Below are 23761 nucleotides of genomic sequence, written 5' to 3' on the forward strand. Positions count from 1 at the left end.
GACCGATTTAATGGGTGTCTGGAGGAAGAAAATTTTGGAAAGCAGGATGTCACAGCGTACCTGTGTACCTGGACGAGGACTATCTTAGCACATGCCACAAGTTCAAAGGGCGGCCATTTAGACAGAAATGAGCGTTTGTCTCCGACCCGACGAACTCTATCTTCATTAGGCTATCACATCATAGTGAAATATAAGAAACTTGTACACGAATAATAACAAAATTCAAATGGAAGTTAAGCTGAAATGTTAATGTTACGAAATATACGTGACACACCAATGTTCAGCATCGCTACATACGGTAGTGATCTTGATATCATCAACGTCTTGCTGTGCTGTCCATTGTCTTACTTTTGACAGTTAATTGACAAATCAACATTTCGCCGCAAAACAATATTTTTTTTCTATTATTCTATGTGTGTGTGTGTGTGTGTGTGTGTGTGTGTGTGTGTGTGTGTATATATATATATATATATATATATATATATATATATATATATATATATATATATATATATATATATATATATATATATATATATATATATATATATATATATATATATATATATATATATATATATATATATATATATATATATATATATATATATATATAAAGGCACCTATGCGTTAGGAGATACCGCTCTCTTCTGGATACACTACAGCAGGGGTTCTCAATTTGGTGTTCGTGAATCCCCAGAGGTTCACGAGAAGATTTTCAGAGGTACTTTATTGGCTGATTTAATGATACATCATATACAGAATACCTCTGCATATTGAGTTATTGTCAGTCACTAGATTAACATTCTGTTCGATATCAAATTACTGGGGGTTCGGGTAGATGGTCTTATAACTCAGAGGGTTCTTGACGAGAAAAAGGTTTAGAATCACTGCACTAGAGAACCTACACGTAATACCATCGACCCTCCTTCCCTGCGTAAAACAGCGCCTCCTAGCTAAGGAGTTTGATATTGGCATGACGAACAAATGAATGACCAATAGCAAATGAATGACCGATAGCAAGTATGACTGTAGCTTATTCCTGGTCGTGTGCCTGAAAATCCATGTATCAGTCCCTATCCACATGCGTTGTGGCGGCCTCATACACGGAACATACCTACTTACAAATATCCAATCTCTCTCTCTCTCTCTCTCTCTCTCTCTCTCTCTCTCCATTAAATATATTAACATTGAAACTAAACTCTTACTAAGGAAGAAGTGAAATCTGCTGGCCCCACATCTGAGGGTTGGGCCCGGTGCCGGTAGTTGTTGCATGCTGTTGAGAGGACTGTAGGTATAGAGTCGATCCTTGCCGCCAGATGATTGCATAAGTATATGGTTTGAATGGTAAAACTTCCATCCTTCTAATATTTACTACGATATAACATTGAAAAAATTAATAATATTTTAACAAACTTTTTTCTAGAGAATCAAAGTATTATTTGAGATTAATTGATGGTGTGAAGTGAAATATATATATTTGAGTGAAGAGCCCACAGTATATCCAAAATAAATAATATGACATCCAGAGAACGGGACATACTCCAGCTCTCTGAAGTAATGTTATGCTCTAAAGAACTACGATAGCCTTATCAACCCAGCTACGTAAACTGGGGATTTCCTTAGACTTAGCTGCAGAGAAAAAATATTTCTTAAGTTGTTTGTTTAGTAAGCTTCTCTGGTTATTACGTACCTATAAAAGTGATGTAATCGCATACAGGTACACAGCACACTAAACAAGAGTACATATGAGTGAAGTTATGTAGCTATCTCGGATTTTTCTTCTTCGATAGTACAGTTGACCAGAGAATTTCATTGCTACCTAGGCATTACATTGAGAAATATTTCTGAATAAGTTAGCTACAAACTAGCGATGACGGACCAAAGAGTTATCTACCAAGGAAAAATATCAATCTACTGTCAACACCGTGCATTCTGTTCTGCATGAACCATTGTAGTTACAGTGGTGGCCTACCAGCAACCTGTCTAACACAAGAAAAACTAGCCTAATAGACTGCTGAGTCAGAGAGAGAGAGAGAGAGAGAGAGAGAGAGAGAGAGAGAGAGAGAGAGCAGGGGGGAATCAAAGTGTTATCAGTAACAATGTAGTGATATTCAATGAACCGTAGAACCATATGTTAAAAAGAAAGAAGACAACATTATCTATAAAAGAATCCTTTAATGCCTCTCAGCAAGGTGAGACGCATCTGACGTCATGTAAGAGGGTTACCTACACTTTAACGTTTGTCCTGTATGAGGTGGATAGCTTGGTCTAGTAAAGGCATCGTGTGGGATTTTAGCGGGGAATCCCATGTAAACGATCTCCAGTATAGTGAGCTCCTTCGGGAGACACAACCCAGACAAGAGGCCACGCGAGCCCCAGTGACCGGATGTGTGTGTGGTTGTGCGCTCTCAACACTCCTCCCGTCATATTGTCAGTTGATTGCCAGTGACAATAGAGTGTACTAACAGAGCCACCGTACAATGATGTTCACGAAAGTTTGAATACATTCAGTGTGGCTTTAATGTGTTCAGTATAAGAAAAAAAAAAAAAATTGTTGTGTATGACCTTGAAAATACAGTGGAGTAAAATGAAGTGCGTCTTAGAGTGTTTCGTCTTTTGAGGCTTTTGGACAAGAATAATGAGACTACGTGAAAGAAAGTAAGTGTAGTGATAACTTTGTATGATCATAGTCTTATTTTGCTAAATAATTGAATGGTTCGCATTTGCGACAGTAATGACATTTAGCTATTAGTTATATGGTGTTAGAATTAAAAAAAAATCATGGAAATTAATGTGATAAGCAATAGTAACAAACCGCAGCAATATGTAATGATAATTGAGTTAACAGAAGTGTGTAGTGTATAAGTTGGTTAGCAGTGACTGGGTGTGCGGGCTAGAACGCATCGCCACACGTGACCAGCGTGAGCCAATGAGCGGCGTTGTTGTGATCTTGTTCCGGGAATAGCGTTTAGTCATCGGGACCAAAATACAGTGGTGTGTACCATTATTTCTCTATCATTTCTCGTGGTTTGGGACTTGACCGTTCAACATGAATTAGCAAGCGTGTCCATCAAGGAAGTGGCCGCGTCCTAAGGAGGTAAGGCGGGTGTAATGTGTAGAGAGAAGTGAGTGTGGTGTGACAATCGAGGAGGCGAAGGGTGAGGCAGGCCAGGCGTGTTGGCTGGTCCTGCTGGCTCGGATGTAGGCAGTCCAGCAGGCTTCACACACCACCACTACCACTACCCTCACCTACCACCTGACACCACCCGCAATGAGAACCAGCATAGTTAATCTCCCGCTGTTTGTGATCTGGTGTTTGTAACATCATTCATTACCTGTCATTCAGTGTGAGCCTTGGGCCACACATCACCTCTCGATCAATGCCTTGACAACTACTGTAGTGTATCTCTGGGAAAGTTTTATAAGGCCGCAGATATTTCGAACCTGATGCATCATGTGTGAATGAAGAACTAAACCATAATGAAAGGTTAGTGTTGTAGTGTGTGCCTAAGAAAGGAAGGTTTAATGTGTTATTTTATGATAACTGTTTTTCTTTTACCCTGACGATTGTTTACCTTAGTGATTGAAGATGCTAGGCTGTCTCTTTTCAGTGCCTGTACCACTTTAAAACTTGTCATTTTGCAAATACTTCCAGGATAGCAAGAATTGATGGTTTTAGATTTTGTTTATGTGAGTGCTGAAAAAACAAACAAAAAATGCTAATGTATTAATGAAATTAAATGAGTTCATCGTTTGCATGACATGTGTTGTGTTTATCTTTTCAGAGATAGCCTGGGAGGTATTTCTTGATGATGATAAGTCTGCAGTGGTATAGTTGATAGACGGGGTGGGGGGTGGTCTGCCTCGGGCAGCACTTTTGGTCCATACAGTTGTCAGTTTTATGTTATTAGGTTAAGGGCATCATAAACAAAGGACTCCTTGTATGTCCTTTTGATTCCAATGTAAATGATGTTTTTTTTCTTCTGGATTGGATTAATTAATCACCCATTGATTTCAGTGAGAAAGGAAAATCCAGCTTGCATCCAAATTGGGTTGTGCCGTGGGTCAAAGAACGGAATAAGGACATAAGCCTGAGTACTCGTATCACTGTGTGAACACTCTTACTTCAGCGCTACGGACATCCCTTTAACAAATTTTGGAAGCACTTTAAAAAATCTAGAGCAGTTGACTTGATTTGAAAGTCCTGTGCTCAGGAGTGATCCTGAGCCACCTGCAGCATCAAGATTTAGAGATGAAGTACTGCTGGACACGAGGTGCTGCTTGGAGAACTGACTACTGGTTGGCAGGCATTCACTTTGTTAATGTCAGTGTAGTAACGCGTATAGGTTGCTGCTCCAAGGTTTTTGCTCTTTTTTATGTGTTGCGTTTGAATTTGTATAATTCTCCATTAAGGAAAAGTAGAAAAGAGGAAAAGGGTGAATTTGACAGTTCCGCAGAAGCTTGAGTCTATAAAACGTTAGAAGTGATTCTGTAGCATCTGATAAAATGTCTAGTGTTAACAAACTTGTTCTTGTAACTTGTGAGGAAGTAATACAGAAAGGTAGGAAGGCTGCTTCATCAAGTACTTGTAGCTGCAAACACTATTTAATATTCAGTAAAAGAAAAGAAAATGATCACCTCATCTTCTGTATTCCTCAGTATGACCAGCGTGACTGCCAGTGCTGTGTCTGCACCTTTGGCTAACAATGTTTTTAACTAGAGGAAGAAATGTAGGTTGATTTAGTGTGTGTGTGTGTTTCACTGTTTGATCTGCTGCAGTCTCTGACGAGACAGCCAGACATTACCCTACGGAATGAGCTCAGAGCTCATTATTTCTGATCTTCGGATAGGCCTGAGATCAGGCACACAACACACACTGGGACAACAAGGTCACAACTCCTCGATTTACATCCCGTACCTACTCACTGTTAGGTGAACAGGGGCTACAAGTGAAAGGAGACACACCCAAATATATGTGTGTGTGTGTGTGTGTGTGTGGTGTGGTGTGGTGTGGTGTGGTGAGTTGGACTATGTGATGGACTTAAGTAGCAACATGGAAAAATGAATAAAGATCTACATACCTAGTCTTGTGGAACCAATCCATAAATAATGTATGACTTGTGAATGTTGACGGCCGAATCTACTTGTAGATAGTCAAATCTTGAAACTTTTGAAACTGATGTGCTGCAGTCTCTCTCTCTCTCTCTCTCTCTCTCTCTCTCTCTCTCTCTCTCTCTCTCTCTCTCTCTCTCTCTCTCTCTCTCTCTCTCTCTCTCTCTCTCTCTCTCTCTCTCTCGTCTCCTCAGAGTTTGGCCAGCCCTATCAGCAATTATTAGCAAAGCTTGGTTTATGTAATTGATGCAGTGAGACCAGTCACCACTATTAAGATTAGTAGCATACATCGTGGTGTTATGGAGGTTGAGTGGGTGTTGCTGACATCCAGGTTACCTTACAGGTGCTGGAGGCATGGCTGACCCAATGTTCGTAGCACAACGCAGCAACAACCAGCTGTCTCTCAACATCAGTGACGTTAGTGAGTGTCTCTTCTCTCTTGGCCTGCTGCATGCTTAGATAGTACTGACTCTGTATCAGTGTGCCTTTGTTTTGGTTCTTGTTGAAAACTAATATCTACAGAAAGCTCTTCTCAACATGAAAGTATATTGAAGTTAACTTATTGAGGGCACCATTTACTGAGTTTGGTTGAATCCATATCTTTTACATAAAGCATTATTTGATTTAAAGTCATTTGGGATATTGCAATATATTGGTTGGTATGGAACTTCCTCAAATGTCTATTGGGGTGGTGGTATCACAACTGCTGAGGTTAATTCAAGATAGGAGGCTAGTAGATATTTAAAATATTGCTTTGCACTCAAGTTTTGGGAAAAGAGAAAGGCTAGCAATGAAAAAGACCCCTTCAGGAAATATATTGTAATTTGTTTTCACTTCCATATTGTTCACACTGCTCATATATCTGGGAAGGAACCAGCAGGGAAGCTACAGCAGTCTTCAGTTGTTAGCTCTTCAAGTTTTTGCTTGCATATAGATCTGTTCCTTGTTATGGATTGAGTACCAGTCTCTATGTTGCCTACAGAAAGGCAGAAAAGAGAAGATACAAGCTCTTTACAATGGCTGATATAGTATTTGTGGATTGGTTGCAAAGGTAAATAGAAGGGAAATCTTGGATATGTTCAGTAAAGACAGTTTAGATGCAGTACCAAGCTTATTTAATGTGCTAGGTAAGATGCATGGGAGGAATTTGGGTTATTGGGTGTATGCTTGGGGGATCAAGGCATTCTTTGTCTATGGGTACAGTATGTGTGAGTTGACAGATTTAACATTTTAGCAATGGGGTGGGACTGGATCTTGACAGCTGTTCAGACTGATGATAGATGAATTTCAGAGATAAGTAGGATTTTTGGAGTCATGCTTAAAATATGATAAACAGTGTGTCATGAGATGTCAAAATAGTGGATTAGTATCCGAGAAGCTTGGTAATGTGTCTGAGAGGCAACTCAAGCATTAAATGCTGGAACACTGGTAAAGGAGCAACAGTGCCCCAGTGTTTCCTAAGGTGTTCCCGTGAAAGAAGAGGTGTATAAAAGGATTTTGAATGAAAATTTGTTGAATTTTGTGAAGCTAACAAAAGGATGTCTAACTGAATCTAAATGATGCACAACATTCACTGATGGCAGGATTTCTTGTGCTGTAGTGCTTCTGTTGGAAAGTTGTCAATATTTTCAGTACATAATCAATGGTACTATAAGGTGCACAGGTTGTCCCAGGGTGTGGCTACATGTGACAAATATATATTATAAGATAAGATGATACATGCTATAAGAAATACAAAATGTAAAACAAGATAGGAGTCAAAATATTTCATCTCATAATTCCATCAAAGATTCTCTGAACTAGAATTCTTCAAGAGGAAGGTTTCAAGACTACTCAGTGTTATTTGGACTTCCTGTACACAATACACACTACCATCTACTGTATATACTGCCTTCTTTTGACAGTAACACATTCAGTTGTTGTTTTTATTGTATTTGTTAATTTTATATATTTCTTATTTTTCCTTTCTTCCACTTTCTTCCAGTTGTGTTGGCCTTGACCTTAATCTCTCTTACATAAAAAAAAAAAAAACTATTCATAGAAAATACAGTCAAGAAAAGTTAAAATTAATTGAGGTAAAAGGGAAATACTGACACTTATTCACCACAAGTGATATTTGGTACAGTAATAAAGTTAATATTTGTTTTTATGTAAGAGTTTATTTATCACTTTCAAAATTAGTTCCGAGTTTGCATGTCTTGGGATTTGTTTTTAGCTGACATCAATATGACAGTTTTACTTGTCATGGTGGAAAACAACATTCCAGTTATCAGAGTTTTGACAATGAGCTTGGATCTGCAGAGTGGTTGTTGTTGTTGTTGTTGTTGTTGTTGTTGTTGTTGTTGTTGTTGTTGCTGCTGCTATTGTTGTTTGTCTGCAGGTGGATGCAGTGAATACCCTTCGTGTCTCTTTGTGGATGAACAAAGATCATAACCTCATTGCTTTTTTTAGTGTGTTTATCTGATATTTTCCAGAAGTGTATTATTATTGAAATCTAATGGAACATGTTCTATTTCAAGTTACTGTTTTATGAAAGCAAATATTGTCTTGAATCTTTTTGGCATTAAACATTTTTGAAGTTAGTTAACTTCTGTGTGTTTGAAAACATTTTATTTGTCTTTTGGCTTTACTATCATGTTAATTGTTTTGAAGTGGAGGGTGGGTAGAGTACGTACCATTGAGTAGACCAAGAGATGAGTGGTGTGTGATGCACGGCCTGGTGTGTTGGTCTTAGATGTGACAGAAGCTTGTACAGTGTAGCTAGATATGATGAGTTCCCTTTCGAGATGATGATGGCACCTGTAGAGATTCGATGGTAATGAATACTTGATGTCATTGGTAGCAATTGGTAGCAGGTATGCTCGGCTGTGTTACCATCACTCTTGGTTTGTATAACCTTCTTGGTGGTGGTGATGGCAATATTCACTAATGGGTTTCCCCCTGCCCCTGCAGCTCACACTCATGAATTAACATGCTTGGTGGATCATGTGTTTATGCTGATATAAGTACAAGCTTATGGTGAACATAGATTAATCAGGGTAATTTTTTATAATGGTGTGACTAATACTGCTTACTGCCCTCTGCACTTTTCTATAATGATTTTATTTCAGTATCACTTATGGAAGTACAAAACTTGTTGACAAAGTTGTGGTGAACTGAATAGAGGGATGTCATCAGCAATTCTTTCTGGCAGTGCTTAACACCTGTTACTCCACTAGTACTAAGTGTCATCCAGCTGCTCTTTTCTTCATAACCTTGCAGTTGTTCTTCACTGGAATGTTGCTGTATTCGTACTTTGCATGTGGCTAGAAATTTAGGGTTATTATCCATGCATGGTGTATTTCTATTATTATTCCCCGTATAAGCATTGTGGAAGAGGGAATAATTGAGGATACTAGTTGTTCTTCATCACATCATTAGAGAGTCTCAATAGATATTATTGATGTTATTTATGACTGAAATTTTCTGTCCTCAGTTGACATCATTGGGCAGGATGCTCCAGAGTGTGCTGCCTCTGACATGTCAGTGTACGGTGGTCTGCAGATGGGAGGTGGTGGAGCTGGGACAGCCAGTGAAGCAAACTTTTCTGCCATCACAAGTCTTTCCAGGACAGATCCTGACCTGGAAAGTAAAAGGAAAGCTTATGTAAGTTTTATATCTTGAATTCAAGTTATAGTTAAGATGGTTAAAACAATGTCATTGCACAATGCATTGAGATTAATGATGGCTATTTTTCACACCTAAGCTTAAATTTCAAGACTTGCATTCATGGGGATTGTAACACAGTGGTACCTCAGGGAATGCCTCCCTTTTCAAACAAATCAATTTTCAAACAAAAATTTTGAACTTATAGTTGCTTTGGTTGCAGTACCATAATTTGGTTGAGCTGTCATTTTAGGTAGAGTGTGTTAAGCCAGACTCAACAATGCAGGATCACTTCACAACAACCAAAACAGAATATGATTGTGATGCCCTTGTAGGCGTTATTGTATTGAACTGAGGGTCCACTGTGTTGTGGTTGAAGAATGTTATTGACAAAAACAATCTTTTATGAGATGTGCTGAAATGTCCTTAAATCTCCTGTGCACTGTAGGTACGACTCATAGAGCAGCCCCAGCCTAAAGCCTTGCGCTTCAGGTATATCTGTGAAGGCCGCTCAGCGGGGTCCATCCCAGGAGTCAACAGTACCGCAGAGAATAAGACCTACCCAGCCATTCAGGTGAGTTGAAGTAGTGTAGCATAGACATTGTTTGTAAGATTCATGATAACACAACATAAATGCAGCCATCCTTCTCTGAGAGGGAGCTCAACACTTACGGATTCCATCACTCATGGATTAGTGCAAAGAGAGAGATGTTTGAGTTAGTGAATGCAGTTACTGTACTTCAGGTGATGGGGTACAAAGGTCCTGCTGTGGTAGTGGTGTCATGTGTGACCGTCGATCCCCCGTACCGTCCTCATCCCCACAACCTGGTGGGGAAGGAGGGCTGCAAGAAGGGTGTTTGCACGATGACTATCAACAACGACTCAATGCAGTGTGTGTTCAGTAACCTTGGCATTCAGTGTGTCAAAAAGCGGGATGTGGAGGATGCACTCAAACTGAGGGAAGAAATCAGAGTTGATCCTTTCCAGAGTAAGTATTTGTGATTAAATGTGTGATTTTGTACTTTAAGTATCCATTTCTGAGATTCTGATGGTCAGAATATTCTCTTTGTATTGCTTATGTTCTACTTGCTGGACAGTCTTTGAGCATGATAACTGTTATTAAATGCACAGATCTCAGTTATCCTCCCTTCATGTCTTGTTGCTCTCTCAAAAGAAATGTACCTCCAACATTGTTTTCTTTGCATCTTTCTAGTCCATATGGACCCTTTGAGTAAGCAATCGCTATTTTTTATGTTTAATTTGTAATTACTGTTTTTCACTTGAAGTTTTACCAACAAGTCATTCCTAATGTTTGTGTTCCAGCTGGTTTCAGTCACAGAAGTCAACCTCAGAGCATAGATCTCAATGCCCTGCGACTTTGCTTTCAAGTGTTCCTTGAAGGTCCAGAGAAGGGAAAGTTCACGTTTCCTCTGAAGCCTGTTGTGTCCCATGCTATATATGACAAAAGTAAGTGGACTGTCATCTGCTCTAGTCCATAAGACTGGGTTTTGAAACTTTGCTTTCAGAACACTATATTTTTGTTGTTCAATTTCAGAAAACTATTTTTTTATTGTTCAGATATAGAAAAACTTTTCAGACTTTTGATTCAAATTTTTGTAAGAATCCCCCAAATTGACTTGACTAATGTGTCTTGCATTTCCAACAGAAGCCACCTCTGATCTTATCATCTGCAAACTGAGTGACTGCACCAGTAGTGTGGCAGGAGGGAAGGAGATTATATTACTCTGTGATAAGGTCACTAAAGGTATTGTACTGCTTGTATTCCAAATATTTCATTATTATTACTCACCTTCCTACTTTTCAGAAACTTAGAAATCTAATTTTGGAAGTATATAATTGGAGCATTAGTGAATCTCCATAACTTTGATACTTAAAAGATTCAAACATGAAAATGTAGGTATTTAATTCTTGAAAAGTACTACATATATGGAACACTTAGGTAAAGACTGTGTGTGTGAGACTGAGTGGTTGTTGATGGTGGTGGTGGTGGTAGGCAGGGAGATGGGGAGGGAGGTGAGGTTAACAGTGTTGGCTTCACAGAGGACATCCATGTGCGCTTCTATGAGGTGAAGGACGGCATGATTGAGTGGGAAGGCTTTGGTGACTTCCAGGCCTCCGATGTTCACAAACAAGTGGCCATTTCCTTCAAGACTCCACGATACAAATCGCTTGAGGTTCGTAAGCACTGTCTGCTTTAGGTCTAAGGTTCCATTCCTGTTTGAATTTGTATGTGAAGATAGTACTTTCAGGGATCTGACAAAGACAATGGAATGTTGTTTGTCTGTCATGGCTTAAAATGCTGGCAGTGGATTTATATGAAAAGTATGAATGGTAATATAAGTTTGAAGTGGATTTGTTTCAGATGAATGTCACTCATATTTGTTTGGACATCTATACACATGACAACTTTTGTCATTAACAATATGTTGATATGAAACTTTAACAAACAAGTTAATCTGTATTTTTGTGTGCCTATGTATACACATGTGAGAGAGGGAGAGTGTGAGAGACTATTGATGGTGAAGTTAGTTTTTGTGTTGTGTTTAGGTGGAGAACCCTGTGAAGGTGTACGTGCAGCTGTTGCGACCCTCGGACAAGAGCACCAGTGAGCCTCGCCCCTTCCAGTACCTGCCCCTCGACTCAGGTAGGCCATTTACCTCTTTCAAGAGACTTAAGAACAATTATGGTCTATTTCAACGAATTTTGGGACTGGATTCTCCAATGAGTGCGGAAGGAAGTGAAGAGACCTTGCGGCGGAAGACCCCGACACCAGCCCCTCGCTCTCCTGGCCCCTTGGAGGTGGCCATCATCGATGACGTCAAGCCCAGGCCCTTTGCTGACTTAAAAGTGGTCAACCCTGTTGCTGGAAAGCTTCAGTCCCACCCTCCACAGAGTGGCTCACCTCCTTTAGCCTCTGTTAACAAACCTAATACTTCTCCAGCCTCTGCTCCATCAGCTCTTGCATCCAGCTCACCGCCACTGCTTACTTCCCCTGACCAAAGTGTGGATGACATTCGGCAGCGACTAACGGCCACTTTGGAACGCAGGAAGACTGGGAGTGCCACTTCACCACGGGTGCCACCTCCTGTGCGGCCATCACAGTTCTGGTCTGACGATGCCAGTGTGTACTCCGACGCAGACATGCTGGATGAGGTCCTGAGTCAAGGAAGTGTGAATGACTTGTTGTCAGCAGTGGGTGAAGGTTTGGCTGTTTATGAGGACTTAACTAGCCTTCCTGATCCAACTGCAAGTCAGATCACAGATCCTGATGCTGTATATGGAGATGCTTCTTATGCCTCGTGCTACTCTAACCTGGAGTTTGTCATGGGTCAGGCTAAGGTCAAGGACTCTCCACCAGTACTGCCGCCAAGAAGAATCCCAGGGCATCCATTCCTGCTCTGGATGATGACTATGGGGAGTATGGCACTCCCTCAGGACAGCCAATCCATCCCAACAAAGCTGCACTGTTGCTGGAGCGTGGCTTTAGGACTGAAACAGGCCTTTCTTCTTCCAACCACATTGTGGATAATTCCCTCTATTATGACTCCAATGGGCGAGGAGGTGGCCAAGAATGTGACCAGTTAGAGGACTTGTGGGATGATGCTGCTGGTCAGCCACAGGAGGTGAGTTGTGACCAGCTGCCCCGCACTGTTCTTGACCTGTTTGTGTGAAGGCCCAGCTGGCTGAGGCAGCACAAGTGATAGTAATCACAAAATAATATGGTTAGTCTAGGACTACCATACTTTCATGAAGGAAAGTAGTTTTAATCTTGTGTTTTAGCATTGTTTTATAATGAGTGAATGATATTTTCTGTATTTAAAACACATCTTTCAAGATCTGCTTATTAATGCATTTGCCTAATGTTTAATTAGTGTTCTTATTTTTAGAATACAGTTGTGCAATAAGAAGTGTTGGGAAAGGCAAGTTAGAGAGAAAGCTAACTATAAAATAATTACAACCAACAGCATTGTAAGTGGAACTGATTAACATGTGAATTACTTCAGTGCTCAGCTGAATCCTAAATTATTGACTTCAGCGTGTACACACATACACACACACACACGCACACACGCAATGCTGTGGTTAGAATTGTATGAAATCTATCTTGATTAATATTTTCAGTGAAAAATTTTAAGTTAATTGAAATTGTTTGATAAATCTTCAATTGGTTGTACATTAGAGAATATATTGGGTTGTGCTACCACATCTAGTCAAGAAACATGGGTATACATGGTTGTGTTTATCGTTATAGCTTTACAATGATTTATAAATTGTTATTAGACAGCGTTTACATTGCAAAAAATGGGGCATATATTGTGTACAGGAGCACTTAGTTATGGGGTAGGATCATGAATCACTCACATTGTATTAGGGTCATGAGAGCTTCTGTGGGTAGATGTTCAAAATAAGATGAAATTGATATTTATTTATTTATAATATGAGTAATATTGTTACACAGTATTGATTATGGAGTGTAATATGACCATAAGACACAGTGTACTGTATTATCTGTATTACAAGGCAACGGTTTGATTTAGGAAAGGCAAAAGTTTTATGGTTGGCAGTCAGTAGTGCAGAAAACAGTTCTTTATCTAGTCACTTGCATTGATATACACTCATTATTCATTTGTCATCAGCCGTTATTATTTCTTTATTTGATAAGTACACTTTGGCCACCAACCACCTTTGTGGTTTGGTTTAGACCATTTCTAGTCTTGCGTAACAAAGTTCTGCACACACACACACACACACACACACAAACGCACACACACACACACACACACACACACACACACACACACACACACACACACACACTCACTCACTCACATACTCACATACACACACACACACACACACACACACACACACACACACACACACCTCCTCTCACTCTCAGGAAGACAAGACTGCTGGTAATCACACAAACTTATTTTGTGTTGATAGTAATTTTTTGTGTGGGTAAACAGGAGCAAGGACACTGAAGCAGACAATCCCAGGTTGTCTTCACCAGGCAGAGTGAATGGCCAGACCTCAGACTTGTTAGTTGTGAGCCGAGTGCATTGACTTTCAGGCCATATATTACTACTTTAAATTGTGCATAAAACATAGCCATACATTTGTACATACAATGATAGTTATTGATTTTTAAACTATTTAACCTTCATTACCTTTTTGATATGGAACTTGTAGTACACAAAGATAACCCTAACTTACAAGATGGTTACATGTATTCATGTCAGCCAGACTCAATGTTGCAGATGCTATGCCATCATTACCAAGTAATGAAAAACAAGCATTACTATGTCCATTGTATAGCCAAATCTAATAGTCTTTGGAGTTGATTATCTTTGTTAATGTGCTTCATCTTTTACATTGACATCGTTCTGCTCAAAATGACCTCACAGATTTGTAAATACTAAATCAATGTAACAGGTATTTGTACAAAACCTTAATGCACCCAGTGTTTTGCTGCCTTTAATAATTTTTATCACAGATGATGAATAATGTTTTTGGCTTTTCATTCAATATATACTCTAGAAAATGTATATTTTCAATACTATGAAACAATTTTTTTGAGTTTCATGATTTATGGGTTATTCATTCAGAGTAAACTTGGAAAGTTTTATGGCAAAACTTGCATACATATGACCTATTGCCTTTTTAAAATTTTTTCCTCTCTCCATTACTTAAGTTGAGGTTGGTCTTGTAGTACTATTAGTAAGTAGTGCTTAACAGAGGTGAGGTGAGGAGGACCATGACACTGTTGGGAGTGGCAGGGATGAATGGAAGTGTCTGTTCAGAATTTCCGTCTTTATGGTGCTTGATGAAGTAAACCCTCATTCTAATAGGCTACTCTGCCAATCATGATATTTTGTTCATAGTCAAAATGTATTCTAACAGTGTTAAAACTGAGTAAATATTTTGAAAGTAATGCAGTTATCTTTATAATTCTCAAAATGAGAGATAATTTGTAAACAGTAACAGTTTTAAGTTTAAAATTAGTAGTAGCACCTTTGTGCACTAAGTATACTGTAGTAGAATGAGGTTTTACCATGTTTCTGAGTCCTGTTGTCATGTACTACAGGACAGTAGTTGTTATATAGTTTATAAAAATATCTTCAGTGTTGTGCTAGCTATGTGAGATTGCAGGTTTTCACCACATGAAGTGCAATACAATATCTTTGATGTAGCAAAGTGACACCCACAAAGTTCTATTTTGTTTATGTAGATTAGTGTGTATAATCTGTTATGTTCATGATTACTGTTATAGTGATGGGTATATTTTCCTCAGTCAGCATCTTATAAATGTGTATGTAACAAGGCTTGAAGATGTAGCTTGCCCAAGGGGTAGGTTGGTGCAGAAACTCTAATACTATTAGTATTAAGTGCATTCAGTGCAACAAAATGTTATGTACAAGGCACAAGATTTGATCCTATTGCACACTGTAAATATATGTAGACCAAGGATGATACTACAGACTTTAGGTTCCCAAGCCTGTTTAATTGAACCAGACTGACCTCTGTTGACAATATTGGCTGTATTTGAGGAAAGTGAGGTTTTTAGTTTTAAGTTTCCTGAAAGTAGAACAATCTCATATCCGTGTTCTGAGCAGAAAGTTAAGTATTGCTAGTCACATTTTGTGCATTTTTATACAGCATGTGAAATTTTATTTATAAATATTGTGCCTATATTAGATAGATTACAATTGTCAGTGCTGAATCCCTCTTAATGTTTCCTTCCTAGTTTAACTTTTCTTGTAAGATCTTGCTCTTTTTTATTTATTTAATTATTGATTTTTCTCTGCTAGTTTTATTCCCATTTGTCACTTGCCAGTCACTTCACACCTTGTTGTTGGACTGAGTCTGCCACTACTCAAAGTTATTTTCCTCATATGCACAGTGCCTTGGTCTTATCTCAGGCAGATGTAAAGGTAGCTTTTCATTAACCATTTTTTCAGGCATTTTTGTGAATTCATGAATATTTCTGCAGAGAGAGAGAGAGAGAGAGAGAGAGAGAGAGAGAGAGAGATGTGAGAGTTTCATGTTATTAAGTTTATGATGTCCTTCTATTGTAGGGAAGATTCTACTCATGTATGTTTTATTTTAATTGCTTTGTTTTCAACTTGGTCATGGGTGACTTGTAGCTTTCCTCAATATTGTGTAATTCTTTCTAGACACTGAAGCTTATTGATTTTATTGATGTCATGTGGCTCACAAACCGGTATCTCTCTGATTACATCCTGACCATGGGTGGGCATTATTTATTTCAATAATAATACTATTGGCGTATCAGTCAGCTAATAATTACTTATCCCATGATTTATATTTATTGGTATTGCTGATAGTTTTAGTTCTAAATAGCAATAATTGATAATTTTTGTTTTTGGAACATGAGCATGTTGAAGTTTTAAACTTTCTAAATCAAATATAGCTAGTTGTTTTAAAAACATATAGTGGAGGGAAGGAGAGAGTGAAGGAAGGCACAACTGTAGGGATGTGAGAGAGAGAGAGAGAGAGAGAGAGAGAGAGAGAGAGAGAGAGAGAGAGAGAGAGAGAGAGAGAGTGCAAAGATGTAACACTGCATTTTTTAAGCCAGGTAATCTAAAACAGGAAGCTTGTCTTATTACATCTGTTAGGAAATCATTGCCTTTACAAGAACCTTCATCATTCACAGAACACTCATGACCATATCAGAACATCAAGTATGTAACTACAACATTGTATAATTCAGTACATCATGATGTAAAATACAGTATTATATTTTCTTCTCCCTTACATTTTTACTGATGTTTTTAATTCATTTGTTTTTTTCCAATGTGTAAAGTCATAAGAGAAGGATAGAAAAAAAATAGTATGATATTATTGTGTAATGAAAGATCTCCAGGGCAAGGTGATGATGGTGAGCACATGAGTGTATGTACAGTTGAGCAGGAAATAAATTGTGATTACTTCTGTGTGAAAAATTTTATACCTTTGAAAAATGTTAAGAGATGGACTTGCATTTGCATGCATTTGATTTTTGAACTTTTCTTTTCTTTTTTTTTTTTTAAACTAATACATAGCTTGTTGTATTTATTTTGATTTCACTGTTTTTTCCCCATTATATCTTAGCTGACTGTTTTACCTCCATTTAGTATGTTAGGTTTTGTTTGATTTTTTTTTTTATTGATTTATTTATTCCATTTTTTTGTGTGCTCACCTTTGCTAACACTTAGTAATTAAATGATATATTTAGTTTTGGTATTTGATTTAAGTAGTTTTTTTGTATTAGTGTGTTTGTTATGAGTTTTGCATGGTTTTGTTGAAGCATGGATTTGTTTTTGCTTTGTTCTAGATCCTCAGTACCTCAAAAGGAAAATGGCAAAGTACGGCAATGCTTCAAACACTGACAAGATTGGCAGGTTTATAGCAGAAAACATGGCTGGAGCAGCAGCGGCGGCGGCGGGAGGTGAGTATATCACCATGTACTGTGCCGTGCTGCAACTATTCCTACCTGCAGTGCACTATTTAGCAAATTATTATTGTTATTGTTGTTATTATTATTATTATTATTATTATTATTATTATTATTATTATTATTATTTTTATTATTTTTATTATTTTTATTATTATTATTATTATTGTTATTTTTTTATTTATTTATTTATTTATTTTCTTTTTATTTGGTTGAGCAGCCTGCATCAGATCAAATAAGACAATGAAAATTCCACTACTTTAATCCTCAACCACACAGAACTCAAAGAATGGTGTTGTATTATAGTCATCACCAGGATCACTTACCAGGAGTACTTACTTAGTGCTTTTTTACTTATTGTTCTGCTGGAAGCAGCAATATTCATTGCGAAAATATTTTTATCAACACAGATTGTGACTCCATAACTAGCAGTATGTAGACATATCCCCAAAACTGCACAAACACAACAGAACTGCTCACCATTTTAGTTTTATTTCTGTTTTATACTGCCTGTCCAACTTCATCTTGGAATGAGAGTAACCAAGATGTGTACATTTATGTTTATTGAGAGTTTACATTATGAAGTGGTGTGGTACAATGGGACTGCACATGCTTGGGTGCAAGGGTCCTTCAGATGCATGGGTTGGAGTCCTGGTCGTGGTGCGAGGGAAGGAAGGGCAGCATCCACTCAGGATAACGGATCCAAAATGGCAAAACCAAAAGTCTTTCATAAGGAGGCATCACCCTAGTCGTGATAAAGTAGGGACACTGGACGTTAAAGTGAGATGGAGAGGAAACTGAGGTTTTAACATTGTGTACCTATTACAAATAGTCTGATTGTCAAAGGCTTTAGCAGAATTTTTCTATAAGGAGAAATAAACTTTTTGTCTCGGCTTTCTTGGATCTGATTCAAGTTGAAATACAAGATTTCTGAAAGTGATATATGGTACTAGTCAGTAAATTTGTTAGGATTGGTAATCAGTTAACCAGGAATTTGTAAATTCTAGATGATAATTGATCAGAAGTGCTTGGTAGTGACAGTTGTTTAGCTTGCTTAATTTAGCTCATGAATTTTAACAAAGCTACTCAGTGGATGGAAAAAAAAATTAGGCCAAATACCCACTGAGATTTTATCCTTTAATAAAACGAAAAAACAGTGAAGTGCAAAACCTGAAAAAAAAAGGTATGATATCTAAATGTGAATTAATGTATGTAGAGAAGCTAAAGGAAGAAAAGAAATTATGCTTGACAGAAGGAAGTAAACTCAAGCTTGCATAGATGTTGAGTTTCAGTAAGATGGATAGAGTTGTAATATGTGCAGTGTATACTGTAGGTTATGTACCAATTGTGGTCATGACTAAGCTAAGTTGTATATCTGGTCAGTGTATGCAGAGAGAACCATGGTGCCCATCAGCCAGGCATCGGGAGCTGTGCCTCGACCCATAAGAGTTGCTTCACGCACCTCCAGATTGTCGGACAAGATAAAGATGGAACCTCCTGGTAAGATCTAAGGAGCATTATTTATTCCTAGTGCTTCTAAAGACCTGACTTTATTTGTATTCATTAAAGCTTGTAAGTTACTTTTCATCATACTTGGTGTAGATTTGAAACAAAATGATATTAGTTATTTATTTCTATATTGTTAGTATAACCATGAGTTGCAGGCAAGGAAAAATATAGATACAGGAAGAGAGTTCCAGAGTTTATACTAAAGTAAGGGAGAGTGGATACCAGTAGATTAAGTCTTATTCAATGTGGGAAGTATGCAGTTAGCAAGTTCAGTATAGCAATAATCAGTGAAGCAAGGTGATAAGAGATACAACATTATGACAGTAAGACAATGTAGACAGTGCTAAAAGAAAGGAATTGAAGAGATGAAAGTACAATTTTAAACTTCACAAATTAAAATTTTTGTCTTTGATTTATTACTTTCTCAAATTGCTAACACATTTTCTTGGCAGACATGGTGGGATCACCAGTTTCCCCTGGAAGCCAAGGGTCTCCAGCTCCACCTGGTGCTCTTCACCTGGTGAAGGCTCCCGTCTCACCCCAACACCACTACACTGGAGGAACTATGCATACTGTGTCCCCTCAGGGTCCCAGCCCTGTAGGCCAGCCTGTGTATTACACTCAGCCATCTACCACGCATGGAGGCAGCCTGGGGGTTGCCCTAGGATCCACTCCATCCACAGTGGCACCCCGGGTTCCTTCCCCCCACCAGTACTACATGAGTCCCGGTGCTCCGTCACCCTATCCACCAGAGGTCCCAATGGGTGAGTCTTCGCAGTAGACAAGCATTTTTTCAAGTCCTTAAATCTTGCTTTATATTTTTAGTTATGAATGGTTCCCAAAAAATTAATAGTGGATTAATGTTGGTGAAGAAATAGATGACATCTTGAGGACATGGAAACACCAGAACAACTTCCATTATCTCCTGTGTGTAAACCTCTCCACAATGACAGTGGGCTTCTAGATGGCAGGGAGGAAGTGGAAGCAGATATCGTGGAAGGTGATAATAGTTGAAAGTGAGAAGGAATTGAGTTTAAAGGAAAATAAAAAAGTGAAATATGGAAATAGAGGCTAATAAGATATAGATAGGATTTACAAGTTATTAATACATACTGTAAAAAGGGTATTTAATTATTAATAGATGGAAGAGAGAGAGAGAGAGAGAGAGAGAGAGAGAGAGAGAGAGAGAGAGAGAGAGAGAGAGAGAGAGAGAGAGATTAACCAAAGACTAGTTGGCTGAATGACCTGGTCTGAAGTGTGTGTAGCTGCACCTCAATGTGACAGCCTTCCTGGTTTGTGGTTTTCCTGGATGATGCTGGGCTGACGTTTAGAAGAGAGGTAACTGAAGAAGCAACTCTGTCACTTTGTCACTTAAAAATCCTAAAATTTAAAGGTTCATTTGTGGTATACATTTTTTAATATTAGTTAAGGGATATATGAAACTCCTTCATAACATAAGGTTTAACCAAGTAGATTAAGAACTTCAAAATTTTTTAGGAAAATAATTGCAGGTATTGTAAGTGAAGCAGTTAATATGGTTCACTTCATTGTATATTTTATAGTGTATTTATACTTGATGACTAAGCTCATGAAATATGGTGTTGTAGGTGCAGTGGCTGTGTCAAGTGGCTACACTCCAATGATGGTGCCACACTCCAATCCAGCCATGTCGCAGCTCCTTGACCTGGACTCGCGGAGATGTATTGAGCAGAACTCCCTTGATTTGGATAACATCAATTCTGCAGAACTGCGATCCCTCTTGCCGAATGAAGACTTCAATGCGTCCATGGTTGATGCACACTTGTCTGAGAATCTCTCGTCCAACCTCAACATAATAGACCCTCCTCACTCCATTAATAAGCTCAACAGCAAGGGTAACATTAGTGCATCTTCATCCTACATGCCCAACATTCCCCAAAAAAATGAGTTTCAGGGTGGCTCAGATAGCTTGAATAACTTAAAAAGTGAGATTGAACTCTTGAATCAACTGTCCTCGGTACAATGACATCTTGGAAAGTTGCAAAAGTGTGTTGAGTGCAAATAAATGATGCAGAAATATTTAATTCTATACTATATTGGAAATTTTTCTTTCCATGTATACAAATTTGTGTGATAAGTCACACGTAGCAGTACCTGCGTCTTAGATGAGTGACAAGAAAGTAACAAACTATTAATTTGACAGGTCATAATGTGCTGAAACAAAGACAACCAGCCTATCTTTAGAATGGGTGGTAAATAAGGTACTGTACCTATGTATTTATTAATAATACTACTTAAAAAAAAAACTTGTGTAAGAGTGGATGGCAGGATGTGCAAATACAATGATAGAATAACTTTCCTTGCCTAGATTACTCAGTGATGTCATGGCAAATATTAATAGCTTGTACTGTACATACATAATCCTGGCAGGATCATGTAATACTGTTCCTGACAGTACCTGATATTAGAGACTGGCACTAGTCTGACTCCAGACCCAATACAGCATGCTTAATTTAGTAGTGAATTACTATATTGTCACTGACTGTAACCTGCATCAGGTGTCATTTCTCATGCAGTTTTACAGAAGCTACCTTTTCTATTTCAGTCTTGCATATTAATTTTGTACAGCTTGTTATTCATACAAGTCCAGTTTCTTCAACATTGCATCTGGTTACTCTTTTGTTAAGTTTTCTTTGGATATATGAAAGTGTTTATATTTTATGAAGATGTTTAAATATAAAGTGATATATAATCTTAAAGTTCATGAAGATGCATGCTAATTTTGGCAGAGCTTATCTTTAAAGTTTACTTTACTTCTGTGATGAGATATGGTAGAATATGTGCATTTTATATATATATATATATATATATATATATATATATATATATATATATATATATATATATATATATATATATATATATATATATATATAACTCTTATTATTTTTATATTTTTTTAATTATCTAACTGTTTAAGTTTGACAATACATTTAAAAGTTAAACTACCAAATAAAATGTATATGGCCACATCACTACTTCAATGTTTAGTGTATTGAAGAAAAAAATATAACTGACAAATAATTCTCTCTCTCTCTCTCTCTCTCTCTCTCTCTCTCTCTCTCTCTCTCTCTCTCTCTCTCTCTCTCTCTCTCTCTCTCTCCATACATTCCATAAACAATAATATACAAACAAATATGAAACAAAAGAAATTAAGTAAAAAAATCTCAAAAAAGTTTGTTTTTGGCAGTCATTTTTCACATTTGTTTTCCACCTTCATGATGTGTGAGGTACAGACCAGTTTTCATCTTTTGTAGCAAACACACACACACACACACACACACATGGGCAAGCCTCTTAATGTGTGGTCCCTGTTCACCTAGCAGTAAATAGGTACGGGATGTAACTCGAGGGGTTGTGGCCACGCTTTCCCAGTGTGTGGAGTGTGTTGTGGTCTCAGTCCTACCCGAAGATTGGTCAATGAGGTCTGAGCTCGCTTCGTAATGGGAAAGACTAGCTGGGTGACCAGCAGGTGACTGAGGTGACACACACACACACACACACACACACACACACACACACACACACACACACACACACACACACACACACACACACACACACACACTGTGTAGTGCAGTGGTTAGCATGCTCAGCTCACAACCGAAAGGGCCCGGGTTTGAGTCCCGGGAGCAATGAGGCAAATGGGCAAGCCTCTTAATGTGTAGCCACTGTTCACCTAGCAGTAAATAGGTACGGGATGTAACTCAAGGGGTTGTGGCCTTGCTTTCCCGGTGTGTGTGGTGTGTTGTGGTCTCAGTCCTACCCGTAGATTGGTCTATGAGCTTTGAGCTCGCTCTGTAATGGGGAAGGCTGGCTTGGTGGCCTGGGTTCGAGTCCCAGGTGGGGTGAGGCAACTGGGTGAGCCTCTTAATGTGCAGCCCCCTTTCAACTAGTAGCAAGTAGGTATGGGAAGTAATTTGAGTGGTTGTGGCATCACTATTCTAGTGTGTGGTGTGGTCTCAGTCCTATCTGAAGATCGGTCTATGAGCTCTGAGCGCTTTCCCTAGGCTATGGACTGGCTGGGTGACTAGCAGGTGACTGTGGTGGAGGAAAAAAAAAAATAACACACACACACACACACACACACACACACACACACACACACACACACACACACAAGAAAACCATTGGCCTTGCTTCACAGAACCACATTAAATAGTAAGGCAGGATTACCAACCTGCTTTTGCTGGAAAGCAAGATTACAAAACTGACTTACATTTAGAATTTTGTTTGGTGAGTGTGTATGAAAGGAGACAAGCTCAAAGAGTCTCTGCCTAACTGGGCATTGAAATCCTGAACCTCTGGTTGTGAGCCAAATGCATTACTAAATATTACTTCAACAGGTCACAGAAAGTCATGTAGTTGAATCTTGGTAGTAATACTCTTCACACACACACACACACACACACACACACACACACACACACACACACACACACACACACACACACACACACACACACACACACACACAGTATACCACTGAAGAGTGATATGCAGGGAAGGATGTAGTAAATTACCAATTTCATCTTTTTCCTGCAAGTGGCTAGTTCAGTTAATCAGTTTCTCTGTGAATCATGACATACTGGTGGTTATACTGGTATCAGCAGATTAAATTAGTCGCCAGGTAATGACATTGAGTATACCTACGCATTTTACAGTTTTGGCTAATGCATAAAAACTGATTCTTTGGACTTACACCAAGGTAATTCCTGAGTCATTATGATCTTCAGATCAATAAAACCTTTACAACAGCTGAAGATGCAAAGTAACATTTGCCTCACCACAAAATAACTGAAGCAGCATATGTATTCTTCGAATCTGATCAGCTTTGTCATGAAATTGTATATGATAATGATATACTGTTCAGAACATTTTTATCAAAGCAACCTTGATCAGATTGGCATAAACTTTATTTTCCCTATACTTCTGTACCACAACTCTACTTAATATTTGCATATTCTCAGCCAA

At 38.4% G+C, this 23761-nt stretch overlaps 1 protein-coding gene across 6 annotated transcripts; it reads left to right on the forward strand.

The window, feature by feature from the left end:
• The first annotated feature begins 2346 nt into the window (after positions 1-2346).
• On the forward strand, positions 2347-21888 carry LOC123499132 (transcription factor p65-like). 6 transcript variants are annotated; one of them, XM_045246779.1, is made up of 13 exons: positions 2347-2661; positions 5459-5536; positions 8591-8760; positions 9209-9334; positions 9505-9748; positions 10084-10227; positions 10427-10525; positions 10822-10955; positions 11329-11425; positions 17120-17233; positions 18623-18739; positions 19201-19512; positions 20356-21888. In XM_045246779.1, exons 2-13 carry the CDS (start codon positions 5470-5472, stop codon positions 20751-20753), a joined length of 2022 nt encoding a protein of 673 aa, XP_045102714.1. In that variant the 5' UTR covers positions 2347-2661; positions 5459-5469; the 3' UTR covers positions 20754-21888. The 6 variants fall into 6 exon arrangements, with proteins under 6 accessions (XP_045102714.1, XP_045102715.1, XP_045102716.1 ...); XM_045246778.1 differs by lacking the exon at positions 2347-2661 and adding an exon at positions 2769-3100; XM_045246776.1 differs by lacking the exon at positions 2347-2661 and adding an exon at positions 3141-3490.
• Positions 21889-23761: the final 1873 nt, after the last annotated feature.

The sequence above is a fragment of the Portunus trituberculatus genome, chromosome 49, assembly GCF_017591435.1.
Source record: "Portunus trituberculatus isolate SZX2019 chromosome 49, ASM1759143v1, whole genome shotgun sequence".
NCBI classification, from domain to species: Eukaryota; Metazoa; Arthropoda; class Malacostraca; order Decapoda; family Portunidae; genus Portunus; species Portunus trituberculatus.